Source organism: Oncorhynchus clarkii, unplaced genomic scaffold (assembly GCF_045791955.1).
Source record: "Oncorhynchus clarkii lewisi isolate Uvic-CL-2024 unplaced genomic scaffold, UVic_Ocla_1.0 unplaced_contig_2102_pilon_pilon, whole genome shotgun sequence".
NCBI lineage: Eukaryota > Metazoa > Chordata > Actinopteri > Salmoniformes > Salmonidae > Oncorhynchus > Oncorhynchus clarkii.
This window is the reverse complement of record NW_027260992.1, coordinates 58718-75113: the sequence shown is the minus strand read 5'-3', so window position 1 is coordinate 75113 and position 16396 is coordinate 58718. Positions and strand designations below refer to the sequence as shown.

Genomic DNA, 16396 nt, shown 5'->3' with positions numbered 1-16396 from the left:
ACAATATTTTACAATATTATATATAATATGCATATCTTAGCTTCTGGGACTGAGTAGCAGGCAGTTTACTCTGGGCACCTTATTCATCCAAGCTACTCAATACTGCCCCCAGCCATAACAAGTTTTAAGGTCTACACGTGCTGTATTTGACCCATGTGACAAATAAAGTGTGATTTGATTTGATCTTCCATCACAACAGCCCTGCGCTGCTCCGCATAGTATAAGAAGTATACATGCCCTGACTTCTGTAGAGGCCATATCACGGTAAATGCTTGACAGCCAAGGCAGACATCAGATTGAACATGTAGCGCCTTTGATGGTTTGGCATTGCGGTTGTGGCGGAGGGATTTCATGACCTGGCGGTGGTTATGTGCCTGCTAGCTAAATAATGTGAGGCAAGAACACACCAACTAAAACACTGTCCCTCGTGTAAGTTATAAGAGAAGTCGACGCTTTAGGTGTAATTATTGCGTTAATGTACTGTTACTATAATGTCACACAACGTATCAGACTTGTTTGCAGCTATCCAATACAACTAGATAACGTTAGCTAACTAGAGAGCACGGGCGAGCCCAGTCCGTGTTCGCTAGCTCGATCGGAAAATGTGGTTGGCTTTCTTAATTTCAGTTCACTTATTTGAAAAAATGTTAAATATCACACATTGTATTGTGTATTAAAAAGAGTCCTCTACTTGAAAATATGTTTTTGATGGGTTTGTCGAGCTAGCTAAAGTTAACAAGCCTAACACCAGATGTAACGTATTTCCCAACATGATTCCAACTAACCTCAGTAACAGAAGCTATCGAGGCCGATAATAATATTCGTTTACATTCGTTCTGTCTGTGCAGATGAGGAAGAAGGCGCTAGCAACTGAGAGCATTAAAAAAAAAAAGATACCGCCCGAACAGGGACTTGAACCCTGGACCCTCAGATTAAAAGTCTGATGCTCTACCGACTGAGCTATCCGGGCTCTGACTGGCAGAGAAAGTGGAAAGATTTTGATTTTAAAAACTCGTAGGGTAGATCACGTCTCGACTTGCTTGGAAAGCGATTATTCCCTGCTACAGCGCATTGTTTCTGTGTTGCTCAGCTCAAGAGCTAGGGGGCACTTTTCAACCCCATAGCTAACGTGTAAGTGTATTGCAGGCAGCATCGTAACGTTTATACCACAGATTAATAGAGTTTTGGTTTTACCCACAGGTGAATAGGGACAGTTATCGTATCTTTGGTTATACTAACGTTAATTTAGCTAGTTACTGTAGCTACATCATAGCTCGCTAGTGTTCCATTTCATTCTGTGGTCGGCTAACCTAGTACCGGCGCAAAGATACACTATTGGCAATGTGTACGTGTTGATAATAAAACCCTACCGATGCGAAGATACACAATTGGCCATTTAAGTGTCAGAAGTGTCAATATGCACGGAAAAGCTATTGTCAGCCTCTGTGTTGTTCCTTTAATCTTCATTTATTGGCAATTCATTGTTTTCCTCTGATCAACATACGTAATTTATTAACGTCATTAACGTGAGCAACAAAAAAAACTGAGACTGCATCGTGGCAGTTTTTTTTTTTTTGACCTGTCCGTGAAAGACCGACGATCCGATTAAAGGAAAAAAAATAAAAGTGTACAGGCCCCAGCGAGATTTGAACTCGCGACCCCTGGTTTACAAGACCAGTGCTCTAACCCCTGAGCTATGGAGCCCTGTTCTGTTGAGGCTGAAACGCAGACTGTTTTTGACTGTGGCATAGTTTTTCATTAGAGTTCTATAAGCATTCTGAAAACATATATGGTTGCTTGCAAAGACCTCAATTGATCGATTTAATTTTATTGTTAAAACATCCTTATATCAGTATTTTAAATCAACACGATAAAGACAACAACAATATCCTGCATTCTGACTTGCAATGTGTTTTCAACTGCAACCACTAGATGGCGTCAAAGAACGACATTTTTCAACAAGACGTTCAGAAGTTGTTTGTAGCCTGTCATTTGTTGCGCTCAAGTGGATAATTAAGCAATAAGGCCCCGATGGGGTGTGGTTTATGACCAAAATCCGCTGTCCCTGTACAACGCAACGCGGGGTGCCTGGATACAGCCCTTAGCCGTGGTATATTGGCCATATACCACAAACCCCAGAGGTGCCATATTATAAACTGGTTACCAACATAATTGCAAATTAGTCTTCCAAATGGACAATGACACCAAGCATACTTACAAAGTTGTGGCAAAATGGCTAAAGGACAACAAAGTCAAGGTATTGGAGTGGCCATAACAAAGCCCTGACCTCAATCCTATAGAAAATTTGTGGGCAGAACTGAAAAAGCGTGTGCGAGCAAGGAGGCCTACAATCCTGACTCAGTTACACCAGCTCTGTCAGGAGGAATGGGCCAAAATTCACCCAACTTATTGTGGGAAGCTTGTAGAAGGCTACCCTAAACGCTTGACCCAAGTTTTAAACAATTTAGAGGCAATGCTACCAAATACTAATTGAGTGTATGTAAACTTCTGGCCCACTGGGAATGTGATGAAGGAAATAAAAGATGAAATAAATCATTATCTCTACTATTATTCTGACATTTTCACATTCTTAAAATAAAGTGGTCATACTAACTGACATGAAACAGGGGATTTTTACTAGGATTAAATGTCAGGGAATTGTGAACATTTATTTGGCTAAGATGTATGTAAACTTAAGACTTCAGACTGTATATACAAGTAAAATAACACTGCAACTAACACAGAATGGGCACACAAATAAATACACCTGCAGTTGGCACAGCCTGTAAGGCAACACTATACACCTTGCTATGTTTGTGTTTGCCAATGCATTTACAATCTGGGATAACTTCAGGGCAGATCTGCACCAGTGGCGTACTACTACTTTGGGAATTCAATGCACATGACTGGCTTGCTATAGACAGCCTCCTATGGCTTTGGGCGTGGTATAGAAATAGAACGGAGGTACCAGCCTCCGGGATGGAACATATTCAGTATCGGAATACAGAGACGGATACGTATGGTTAGCCAGAGGACATCAAATATGTCCAATATTTGCTTTGGAATACTGAATCAATTCCACCATGGAACTCGAATTCGATATCCAATAAATATGCGCAGGAATTTAATTGAATTGTATTTTATGGATTTATGAAAAGGCGTATTTGTTTTCCATCACTAAAGCCACTTGAGGATTGTAAATGAGAAACATGCGTGTGGAAGACGGGCGGATAGTTAGTCTTGGTTTTGAACCCATTTCTAAAACCAAGCCTCCAACGCAACGAACGTAAGTATCTAGTGAATAGGCAAATATATGTGTTTTTTAAATACCAATAAAATGCTGCATTTGTTGTTTGCGTTTTGATTGTGTTTATAAAAAAAGGACTAGCCCGTGCGTAAACGTGCGTTCCAAATGCTCCATGATCACAATACATCATAATCACTTCTATCCTAACAAGTCGCCTTTCTCTGAACTTGGACAAGTCAATAGAGGCTATAAAAAACCTATATAGATACCGGAAAGTTTTCTTATTGAATGGTTTCTTTCTTGTGCTTAGCCTAGGTAGTTGTGTACAGTAATTGACACAATTGGTTTACTTGTAGCCTAATGTAGCCCATCTCCCACCCGTGGGACGATACAGTTACAGTAATGATATGTAATAAACATGTTCAATAGGCCGACTGTGCTGTTTCTAGGCAAAATGACGCGATGATTAGCCAATGATCACAAAGAGCTGAGTAATCGCCCACAAACATGTTGTGCCAGGCTTCATCCCAAAAAAATTGTAGTGAGTGAAATGGGATTGTCCTGAATGAAACTGTACACCCAATCCGTTCTCTCTGCGTAGCATATACCTGTCCAGCCGGTTTCAAAGATTTGTGAAAGCTCGATCCGGGAGTTACGGGTATTGGTAGGTAGGTCTATTACGAGAGGGGTGTTGGATGTCAGTTTGGAACAGTTCAACACACGACGCCCCAACGACTGGAACGGAGCTCCTTTCTCTCGCCACTCCAGAAGTGTAGCTTGGTCTCGCCACTTGCGCAACAAGTGACTCTGGCAAAGGGATTTCTAAGATTCAGTCGGACACATTTTGTTTCTTTATGCTAGAACGTGACTGAAAATCAAGGCTTTCAACGAGAATAACAGGAGCACTCTCTCCGTTTCTTTGCCTGTCCACGGTTTATGAAGGCATCACAACCGGGTATAAAATCCGATTTCTCCGTGTTCGACCATGAAAGTGACACGGATGTTTGTGCCCAGATGCTGCGCTCCTTCACATTACTGACTAAATGTAAGATCCTCTTTGTTCATTTAGGGAGACCTGTATTTGTGTGTAGATATCACCTAGCTACAAGCCCATATAACTTGGAAACTACGGGACTTCGTGTAGGCTAGATTGAGCCAAGTGATGTTGGAATCAGTGATGAGACATCGATCCTCGTTTCAATAAACAGCGATAGGCTACTTTGTAGCCAAATCCAAATGAACAAAGTCTAGCCTGGTTCCGGATGTAAACACAACGTCGCGCCTTCCTTTTTAAACCATGGTTGCTAACAGAGGAGTATTTTCTCACTTATCTTTCCAGGGCCACCATGCTCCATGCGTCCGCTGTGGTCGTGTGGGAATGGCTCAACGAACACGGGCGGTGGCGGCCCTACAGCCCGACCGTCTCCCACCACATCGAGGCGGTGATACGAAGCGATCCCCGTGGTGGGAGCGTCGTGCTAGGCCAAGTCGACAACCGCCTCTCGCCCTACATCCTAGACCTGCAGTCGATGCACCAGTTCAGGCAGGACACAGGTAAGAAGACGAGAGCTGAGAGGTGGGAATGGCTGTTGTTGTTGTGGGGATGCCGATGTGGTGTTGTTACGCGCCTGGTGTTGTTTGAGTTGTTTTGAGTTGAGTTGTTTAAGGCACGTGGATGTATATAGGTGGAGAACTTTTGTCAAACAGCACAGTTTAAAATATATGGCAAATAGAAATCAAAACTGGATGGTCTTAAGAGAGAGACGGGAAACCACGTGTTTGATGTATTTGATACCATTCCACGTATTCTGCTCCAGTCATTACCACCAGCCAGTTCTCCCCAACTAAGGTCCCGCCAACCTCCTGTGATGTCCAGTGAGTGTCTCTGTGTCTCGGTCTGTCCAGAGTGGATATATTGTTATAGACAAAAGTCCTATCAGAATTCTTACTTCTACATAGGCCTTTTTAAACATCTTCGGCTCAGTTGTCAGTCTGTTCTAGTTTTTACTTCACGTTACTGCACGGCTGTGTTAAATTCCGTTCGTTTTGCATGTGGTTCAACTAATAGACTGCTTCGCCACTGGGGTGGAGCTTAGAGCTCACAGCTTGGTTCCATTCCGTCATAGAATGAGAATTAAGAATGAATTACAATCAGTTCCATATTCCTAGGGAGTTAAACCCTCCGCTTGCCTGTCAGACAGAATGGGGTGAAAGTGGGATGACCTACGACAGCTGTACCTCACAGAGCCTTGGCCTCTCTTACGAGAGACATTCTTCCCCGTAGTCCCCGAATCTAACACACGCAGCTGCTGTGTGGGGACTGACATTGGGTGGTATAAACAGAGGGAGCGAGAGAGAAAGGGCACCCTATTTCCTACATAATGCTCTAGTTTTAGTCAAAAGTAGTGCACTACATAGGGAATAGGGTGCTCTTTGTGACAGATCCAGAGTGTAAGGGGAAAGCAGAGAGAATGTGATATTTCAAGGCTTAACAGCAGAGAATCTGAGAATCTGCCTCCGGTGAGGGAGATGGAAGGAGGGATAGAAAGAGAGGGAGATGGAAGGAAGGAGGGATAGAAAGAGAGGGAGATGGAAGGAGGGATAGAAAGAGATGGAGTCGGAGGGAGGTAATAGGGAAGCCCATCTATCTCTCTCTTTGTGGAAGTTGAGAGAACAGATGTTTGTTCCTCTATTGTGGCCTAGACATTCACGCAGGGCGCACACACACACACACACACACACACACAGGGAAGAGTGTGGGAGAGAGTTGTAGGCGTAGAACCCGAGTCGGGAGACGGGGTAGAGGGCGTACCGGCAATTCTAAGTTCACCGAAGTGGAAGATGAAGACAAAAGAGAGGACGAGAAAGAAAGGGGGAGAGAGCAGTAACGACAGAACCATCTCTCTTTACCTTGTAGCTCCACTCTGCTATTTCACCACAGCTGATGATTGTATGACACTGTGACACCTCTCCCTCCCACATCCTCTCACAGCGTTGGTGCTAGAGACAGACCGCATGAGAATACAGAAGCTCGCAGCTCACCGCTAGCCAAGCAGTCTCTAAACGAGCTTCGCGCCCCGTGGCGATGGTTTTAAGCCTCACCATGTTTCTCCTCTCTCCGTGTCCTGGCTTTCCCCACCACTGTGTGATGCAGTGTTTCTATGATGACATCAGACTCCCATTACTTTGTTGCTTCAACAACTGTTTTAGAAATATTATTAGACTTTAAATCCCCTTCCTGTAATTCCCCGTAGCTACTGGATGTGGAAACGCAGCTTCCCAACTGTTCACAGGGCTAATAGTCAATCAGGGAAGCCAGACTGAAGGGTTTCCAGCTGTCACTGACGACTGAGGAGCCCTGTGGAAGGTAAAACCCATCTAGCGTTAGCGTCTCGCTGTCATTTCAGGGAGCCGTTAGCCTTCAGGCTAGCTGCCGTCAACCAACTCAACATCTAGCATTAGCGTCTGTCATTTCAGGGAGCCGTTAGCCTTCAGGCTAGCTGCCGTCAACCAACTCAACATCTAGCATTAGCGTCTGTCATTTCAGGGAGCCATTAGCCTTCAGGCTAGCTGCCGTCAACCAACTCAACATCTAGCATTAGCGTCTGTCATTTCAGGGAGCCGTTAGCCTTCAGGCTAGCTGCTGTCAACCAACTCAACATCTAGCGTTAGCGTCTGGCTGTCATTTCAGGGAGCCGTTAGCCTCCAGGCTAGCTGCCGTCAACCAACTCAACATCTAGCGTTAGCGTCTGGCTGTCATTTCAGGGAGCCATTAGCCTTCAGGCAAGCTGCCGTCAAACGCCGTTTGGGGAGTCTTTTCTCAAACATAGGCAAATATTTTTCTACCTGAAGTGGATGAATAGAAAGTAGATTCCCTTTGTAATTCTGAGATGCACTTGCCGACTGAGCCATTGCTGTTACCGTCTGTCAGACAACAGGCAGATTGTTGTGAAAGGACACACCCTTTTGACCACCGATTGAGTCACTGACTCCTTCTCTAACACATTGTCAATATGTCTTTCTCGCTATTCTCTGTCTCTCCCTTTTGTCTCTCCCTTCTGTCTCTCCCTTCTGTCTCTCCCTTCTCTGTCTCTCCCTTCTCTGTCTCTCCCTTCTCTGTCTCTCCCTTCTCTGTCTCTCCCTTCTCTGTCTCTCCCTTCTCTGTCTCTCCCTTCTCTGTCTCTCCCTTCTCTGTCTCTCACTTCTGTCTCTCCCTTCTCTGTCTCTCGCCTTCTCTGTCTCCCTTCTCTCTCTCCCTTCTCTCTCTCCCTTCTCTCTCTCCCTTCTCTGTCTCCCTTCTCTCTCTCCCTTCTCTGTCTCCCTTCTCTCACTCCCTCCTCTGTCTCTCCCTCCTCTGTCTCTTTCCTCTCTTTTCTCTCTGACTCCTGTCTCTCCCTCCTCTCTCTCCTGTCTCTCTCCCTCCTCTCTCTCTCCTGTCCCCCCTTTTGTCTCTCTGGTCTCTCTCCCTCCCCCGTCTCTCTGGTCTCTCTCCCTCCCCCGTCTCTCTGGTCTCTCTCCCTCCCCCGTCTCTCTGGTCTCTCTCCCTCCTCTGTCTCTCCCTTCTGTCTGACTCCTCTGTCTCTCCCTCCTCTGTCTCTCCTGTCTCTCTCCCTCCTCTGTCTCTCCTGTCTCTCTTTTCTGTCTGACTATCCTGTCTCTCCCTCCTGTCTCTCCCTTCTGTCTGACTCCTGTCTCTCTCCCTCCTCTGTCTCTCCCTCCTCTGTCTCCTCTGTCTCGCCTGTCTCTCTCCCTCTCATAGACATAAAACCCAAACTCAAACGAATTGTCACATTGGTAAACACACCAACACAACCTTGTGGCATAGGGTGTTGTGGTGGGAGAGTTAGAGAATAATGGTTGAAATGACATGTTGGCTGATATAGTCCGAGACTGACAACAGGCAGCTAGACAGACAGACTGACAACAGGCAGCTAGACAGACAGACTGACAACAGGCAGCTAGACAGACAGACTGACAACAGGCAGCTAGACAGAGAGACTGACAACAGGCAGCTAGACAGAGAGACTGACAACAGGCAGCTAGACAGAGAGACTGACAACAGGCAGCTAGACAGAGAGACTGACAACAGGCAGCTAGACAGAGAGACTGACAACAGGCAGCTAGACAGAGAGGCTGACAACAGGCAGCTAGACAGAGAGGCTGACAACAGGCAGCTAGACAGAGAGGCTGACAACAGGCAGCTAGACAGAGAGGCTGACAACAGGCAGCTAGACAGAGAGGCTGACAACAGGCAGCTAGACAGAGAGGCTGACAACAGGCAGCTAGACAGAGAGGCTGACAACAGGCAGCTAGACAGAGAGGCTGACAACAGGCAGCTAGACAGAGAGGCTGACAACAGGCAGCTAGGCAGAGAAGCTGACAACAGGTAGAGAGGCTGACAACAGGCAGAGTGGTTGACAACAGGCAGAGTGGTTGACAACAGGCAGAGTGGCTGACAACAGGCAGAGAGGCTGACAACAGGCAGAGAGGCTGACAACAGGCAGAGAGGCTGACAACAGGCAGAGAAGCTGACAACAGGCAGCTAGGCAGAGAAGCTGACAACAGGTAGAGAGCCTGACAACAGGCAGCTAGGCAGAGAGGCTGACAACAGGCAGAGAGGCTGACAACAGATAGATAGACAGAGAGGCTGACAACATGCAGATAGACAGAGAGGCTGACAACATGCAGATAGACAGAGAGGCTGACAACATGCAGATAGACAGAGAGGCTGACAACATGCAGATAGACAGAGAGGCTGACAACATGCAAATAGACAGAGAGGCTGACAACATGCAAATAGACAGAGAGGCTGACAACATGCAGATAGACAGAGAGGCTGACAACATGCAGATAGACAGAGAGGCTGACAACATGCAGATAGACAGAGAGGCTGACAACATGCAGATAGACAGAGAGGCTGACAACATGCAGATAGACAGAGAGGCTGACAACATGCAGATAGACAGAGAGGCTGACAACATGCAGATAGACAGAGAGGCTGACAACATGCAGATAGGCAGAGAGGCTGACAACATGCAGATAGGCAGAGAGGCTGACAACAGGCAGATAGGCAGAGAGGCTGACAACAGGCAGATAGGCAGAGAGGCTGACAACAGGCAGAGAGGCTGACAACAGGCAGATAGGCAGAGAGGCTGACAACAGGCAGATAGGCAGAGAGGCTGACAACAGGCAGATAGGCAGAGAGGCTGACAACAGGCAGATAGGCAGAGAGGCTGACAACAGGCAGATAATAGACAGAGAGGCTGACAACAGGCAGATAGACAGAGAGGCTGACAACAGGCAGATAGACAGAGAGGCTGACAACATGCAGATAGACAGAGAGGCTGACAACAGGCAGCTAGGCAGAGAAGCTGACAACAGTTAGAGAGGCTGACAACAGGCAGAGTGGTTGACAACAGGCAGAGTGGTTGACAACAGGCAGAGTGGCTGACAACAGGCAGAGAGGCTGACAACAGGCAGAGAGGCTGACAACAGGCAGAGAGGCTGACAACAGGCAGAGAAGCTGACAACAGGCAGCTAGGCAGAGAAGCTGACAACAGGTAGAGAGCCTGACAACAGGCAGCTAGGCAGAGAGGCTGACAACAGGCAGAGAGGCTGACAACAGATAGATAGACAGAGAGGCTGACAACATGCAGATAGACAGAGAGGCTGACAACATGCAGATAGACAGAGAGGCTGACAACATGCAGATAGACAGAGAGGCTGACAACATGCAGATAGACAGAGAGGCTGACAACATGCAAATAGACAGAGAGGCTGACAACATGCAAATAGACAGAGAGGCTGACAACATGCAGATAGACAGAGAGGCTGACAACATGCAGATAGACAGAGAGGCTGACAACATGCAGATAGACAGAGAGGCTGACAACATGCAGATAGACAGAGAGGCTGACAACATGCAGATAGACAGAGAGGCTGACAACATGCAGATAGACAGAGAGGCTGACAACATGCAGCTAGACAGAGAGGCTGACAACATGCAGATAGGCAGAGAGGCTGACAACATGCAGATAGGCAGAGAGGCTGACAACAGGCAGATAGGCAGAGAGGCTGACAACAGGCAGATAGGCAGAGAGGCTGACAACAGGCAGAGAGGCTGACAACAGGCAGATAGGCAGAGAGGCTGACAACAGGCAGATAGGCAGAGAGGCTGACAACAGGCAGATAGGCAGAGAGGCTGACAACAGGCAGATAGGCAGAGAGGCTGACAACAGGCAGATAATAGACAGAGAGGCTGACAACAGGCAGATAGACAGAGAGGCTGACAACAGGCAGATAGACAGAGAGGCTGACAACATGCAGATAGACAGAGAGGCTGACAACATACAGATAGACAGAGAGGCTGACAACAGGCAGATAGACAGAGAGGCTGACAACATACAGATAGACAGAGAGGCTGACAACAGGCAGATAGACAGAGAGGCTGACAACATACAGATAGACAGAGAGGCTGACAACAGGCAGATAGACAGAGAGGCTGACAACATACAGATAGGCAGAGAGGCTGACAACAGGCAGATAGACAGAGAGGCTGACAACATGCAGAGAGGCTGACAACATACAGATAGACAGAGAGGCTGACAACAGGCAGATAGGCAGAGAGGCTGACAACAGGCAGATAGGCAGAGAGGCTGACAGCAGGCAGATAGGCAGAGAGGCTGACAACAGGCAGATAGGCAGAGAGGCTGACAACAGGCAGATAGGCAGAGAGGCTGACAACAGGCAGATAGGCAGAGAGGCTGACAACAGGCAGATAGGCAGAGAGGCTGACAACAGGCAGATAGGCAGAGAGGCTGACAACAGGCAGATAGGCAGAGAGGCTGACAACAGGCAGATAGACAGAGAGGCTGACAACAGGCAGAAAGACAGAGAGGCTGACAACAGGCAGATAGACAGAGAGGCTGACAACATGCAGATAGACAGAGAGGCTGACAACATACAGATAGACAGAGAGGCTGACAACAGGCAGATAGACAGAGAGGCTGACAACATACAGATAGACAGAGAGGCTGACAACAGGCAGATAGACAGAGAGGCTGACAACATACAGATAGACAGAGAGGCTGACAACAGGCAGATAGACAGAGAGGCTGACAACATACAGATAGGCAGAGAGGCTGACAACAGGCAGAGAGGCTGACAACAGGCAGATAGACAGAGAGGCTGACAACATGCAGAGAGGCTGACAACATACAGATAGACAGAGAGGCTGACAACATACAGATAGGCAGAGAGGCTGACAACAGGCAGATAGGCAGAGAGGCTGACAACAGGCAGATAGACAGAGAGGCTGACAACATACAGATAGGCAGAGAGGCTGACAACAGGCAGAGAGGCTGACAACAGGCAGAGAGGCTGACAACAGGCAGATAGACAGAGAGGCTGACAACATGCAGATAGACAGAGAGGCTGACAACAGGCAAATAGACATAGATAGACAGAGAGTGAATGATCGGCTAAACACACAGATGAGACTTACAGGGAGGCATAGGTGCTATGGATAGGAAAGCACAGAGGGGGGGCTGGTCTTAGAACACACACACACACACACACACACTGGTCTTGGAAGAAGCAGCCAGCTGCCGTCTGAGGCTCGGAGGCCCTGTTGCTGCTCCAGCTGGTCTAGCCGAAGGGGACACGTTTCCCAGACACCCACAAAGCCTGGGGTCGGGGTGCAGGGGTCACGGGGTCACCCTAGGGGAGAAAGGGTGGAGGCAAACTAAACATAAGCCAAACCTGACAACACAGGCCACTTCTAAGTAGAACCAGGCTGGACAAAGAGGCAGGGAGAAAGAGAGGAATAGCGAGGGGAGGAGAGAGAGAAGATATTGAGAGAGAGAAAGATGGGGAGAGGGAAGAGAGAGAAAGAGTGGGGTCATGCATGAAGAGTACACACACACACACACGGGGTCATGCATGAAGAGTGCACAGACACACACACATACACACACATGCTCAAACGCTCTACACACACACACGCACCCATATGCAATGACGCACACACACTGGATTGTGTTTCATTCTATCTGATGGCTCTCGTGTTTGGGCTAAGAGGGTCGGAGGGCTACAAAGAGAAGGGAGTCCCGAGGGGCGCAGTGGTCTAAGACACGGCATCTCAGTGCAAGAGACGTCCAGGCTGCATCACATCTGGCTGTGATTGGGAGTCCCATAGGGCGGCGCACAATTGGCCCACATTGTCTGTGTTTGGCCGGGGTAGGCCGTCACTGTAAATAAGAATTTGTTCTTAACTAACTTGCCTAGTTAAATGAAGGTTAAATTAGATATAATAAATCGATGTAAGTGGTGTTTTTGTGCTTCTAGGTTGTGCCGGCCATATTGTGAAGTCCTTTTTTACTGTTTTGGTAGTTTATTCTCTCTCTCTCTCTCTCTCTCTCTCTTTATCTCTCTCTCTCTCTTTATCTCTCTCTCTCTCTCTCTATTTCTCTCTCTCTCTCTATTTCTCTCTCTCTCTCTTTATCTCAACTTAAGGGGCTTTATTGACATGGGATACATATGTCTACATTGCCAAAGCAAGTGAAATAGATAATAAACAGAAGAGACATGAACAGTGAACATTACACTCACAGAGGTTCCAAAAGAATAAAGACATTTCAAATGTTATATTATGTCTATGTACAGTGTTGTAATGATGTGTAAATAGTTAAAGTCCAAAATAAATCAACATAAATATATCAGCAGGATGGAGAGAGGGAGAAAAGAGCCAGTATAGGAAGAGGGGAGGGGAGGAGAGGACTTCTGTGTAGAAGATCATCTGAGGTCAGTCTGACTAGAACACAGAGAAATGAGGAACGAGGGAAAAGAGAGATGGAGAGAGGGGGAGGGGCATTAGAAACCACAGCTCTTATTTTAGAAGGGATCTAGCAGACACCTTTATGTCTCTTCTTCCCCTTCCCCTGCTCTGTCTCTTCTTCCCCTTCCCCTGCTCTGTCTCTTCTTCTCCTTCCCCTGCTCTGTCTCTTCTTCTCCTTCCCCTTCCCCTGCTCTGTCTCTTCTTCTCCTTCCCCTGCTCTGTCTCTTCTTCTCCTTCCCCTGCTCTGTCTCTTCTTCTCCTTCCCCTGCTCTGTCTCTTCTTCTCCTTCCCCTTCCCCTGCTCTGTCTCTTCTTCTCCTTCCCCTGCTCTGTCTCTTCTTCTCCTTCCCCTGCTCTGTCTCTTCTTCTCGTTCCCCGTCCCCTGCTCTGTCTCTTCTTCTCCTTCCCCTGCTCTGTCTCTTCTTCTCCTTCCCCTGCTCTGTCTCTTCTTCTCCTTCCCCTGCTCTGTCTCTTCTTCTCCTTCCCCTGCTCTGTCTCTTCTTCTCCTTCCCCTTCCCCTGCTCTGTCTCTGCTTGTGACATCAGAGTGCTGCTACAGTGCAACTTAGATTCTGTTCCATTAGCGGCGTTTTCTCTCTGTTTTGAGAAAGCGACAGTCTGGCACAAGGCTGGCTTTCCCATTGACGCTAAAGGACAAAGGAAGGAGAGACGGGGCCTGGGGTCGGGCCGGGTCTGTTCTGTCAACCGAAAAGATTCTGTCGGAGTTAGTCAACATTTTCCTGCTCTCTTTTTCTCTCTTTCCTTTCGCAATTGTGTGTGTGTGTGTGTGTGTTGTTTCTGTCTGTGTGTGTGTGTGTGTTGTTTCTGTGTCTGCTTGTGTGTGTTGTTCCTGTGTGTGTTGTTTTGTGTGTGTGTGTGTTTGCTTCAGTGAGCAGAGCAGGAATTCACCTCTGAGTGAGGGGCAACAGGTAGTGGACCGCTTGACTGGCCAGGTTTGAGAATGGCTGGAAGGCATGTTTCTCACAGTCATGTAGTGACATGGAGACTGTCTCCCAGGTCCGTGAGAGAAATTCGACTCAATATGGCATGAGGGTCTGCTATACAAATTGATGGAAAGCAGTGTTGAGGGAGAAACATACAACATTATTAAATCCATGTACACAAACAACAAGTGTGCTGTTACAATTGGTCCAAAAAACACACACATTTCTTTCCACATTGCCGTGGGGTGAGACCGGGATGCAGCTTAAGCCCCACCATCTTCAACATATATATCAACGAATTGACTAGGGCACTAGAACAGTCTGCAGCACCCGGCCTCACCCTGCTAGAATCTGAAGTAGAACTAGGTGACATGGCCTGAAACTCATTTCTCAAGTCTTTTCAAACTTATGGGCTATTCACGATACACATCTCAATTTACAACAACAAATACATCTCTAAATAAGCTGTGTTCTACAATTAAAGGTCAAATACACTGCATTTAATCAAATTAATTCACACACTAAATTCTGCGATACAGGCATTTGGAATATTGAGCAAAAACATACATTCAAATTAATCAAATGAATTTGATATATCGCCCAGCCCTAATCTGAAGTCAAATGTCTACTGTTTGCTGATGATCTAGTGCTTCTGTCCCCAACCAAGGAGGGCCTACGGCAGCACCTAGATCTTCTGCACAGATTCAGATTCTGTCTGGTTGACCTGGGCCCTGACAGTAAATCTCAGTAAGACAAAAATAATGGTGTTCCGAAAAAGGTTGTGAGGTCTGGGTTCCGGTCTGAGTTCCGCTCACCAACCAACATTTCACAAAATGGGACAAACACCAAATTGAGACTCTGCGTGCAGAATTCTGCAAAAGTATCCTCAGTGTACAACGTAAACCACCAAATAATGCATGAAGAGCAGAATTAAGCCGATACCCACTAATGACCAACATCCAGAGAAGAGACATTCTACAACCACCTAAAAGGAAGCGATTCCCAAACCTTCCATAACAAAGCTCTTCTCTAAGCCAGTTGTTCCCAAACATTTTATAGTCCCGTACCCCTTCAAACATTTAACCTCCAGCCGCGTACCCCCTCTAGCACTAGGGTCAGCACACTCTCAAATGTTGTTTTTTGCCATCATTGTAAGCCTGCCACACACACACTATATGATACACTCATTCTTATGTTTAATAAATGTGAGTTGTCACAACCCGGCTCGTGGGAAGTGACAAAGAGCTCTTATAGGACCAGGCCACAAATCATAATAATCATTTTTCTCTTTCTTTAGCCATCTTACATATAAAACCTTATTTGTTCATCAAAAATGGTGAATAACTCACCACAGTGTTCAGCGGTCGACGTCACCGGCTTTCTAGCCATCGCCACTTCATTTCTCATCTTTCCATTTGTTTTGTCTTGTTCAATACACACCTGGTTTTCATTCCCTAATCAACCTACATGTATTTAGTCCTCTGTTCCCCTCCATGTCTTTGTGTGTAATTGTTATGTGGATTTTGTCAGGCGCTATACTTTTCCTGTGTTCCGTGTTTTTGGCACGTTATTGTTCTTATGTGCTGTCATTTTGGACCGGAATTAAAGTGCGCCTCCCGTACACACCCCTGACAACAGGTTAATGAAGGGTCTGCTTGAAAGGATGCACATCACTCTGTAATGTAGGGTTGTATTGGAGAGAGTCTCAGTATCTGTTGCTTTTATACGTCTTGCTACTCGAAAGTCGTCTTTATTCTCGCTCCAAAAACTCCTGTGGCTTATTTTTCAAATGGCCATCAAAGGGGAAGGTTTCCCGTGAGAGAGTAACAGTTAATGTGATTGGATGTTAATTATTTGACAAGCCTACCTGTATTTGACATTGTGTTGTTATTTCACTGAACCCAAATGTATAGCCCCGTTAGAAAATATAAATATACTGTTTGAATTGTCTTTAAAAAAAATGTGAATCACATTTTTATTTGGCGTACCCCCGATGGCATTGCGCGTACCCCCGATGGCATTGCGCGTACCCCCGATGGCATTGCGCGTACCCCCGATGGCATTGCGCGTACACCCAGTTTCAGAATACCTGCCCTAAGCAGGCTGGTCCTGGGGCTCTGTTCACAAACAGACCCCACAGAGACACAGGACAGCTACACAATTAGACCCAACCAAATCATGAGAAAACAAAAAGATAATTACTTGACACATTGGAAAGAATCAACAAAAAAACAGAGCAAACTAGAATGCTATTTGGCCCTAAACACACAGAGAGTACACAGTGGCAGAATACCTGACCACTGTGACTGACACAAAATTAAGGAAAGCTTTGACTATGTACAGACTCAGTGAGCAAAGCCTTGCTATTGAGA

The 16396-nt window shown here is 46.7% G+C and overlaps 1 protein-coding gene and 2 non-coding genes across 3 annotated transcripts in view; 1 reads left to right on the top strand and 2 right to left on the bottom strand.

Moving 5' to 3' along the window:
* Positions 1-897: 897 nt before the first annotated feature.
* Positions 898-970, bottom strand: trnak-uuu (transfer RNA lysine (anticodon UUU)). The gene has a single exon. It is a non-coding gene; the product is annotated as a tRNA-Lys (tRNA).
* Positions 971-1631: 661 nt separating this feature from the next.
* trnat-ugu (transfer RNA threonine (anticodon UGU)) lies at positions 1632-1704 on the bottom strand. Its single transcript has one exon. It is a non-coding gene; the product is annotated as a tRNA-Thr (tRNA).
* Positions 1705-3016: 1312 nt separating this feature from the next.
* Positions 3017-16396, top strand: part of LOC139402870 (E3 ubiquitin-protein ligase DTX4-like) — a 39215-nt gene continuing 25835 nt past the window's right edge. The window contains exons 1-2 of the mRNA XM_071146764.1: positions 3017-3286; positions 4587-4801. Of these exons, the coding sequence (XP_071002865.1) occupies positions 3201-3286; positions 4587-4801 (301 nt within the window). The 5' untranslated portion in view covers positions 3017-3200. The remainder of the gene's footprint in view (positions 3287-4586; positions 4802-16396) is intronic.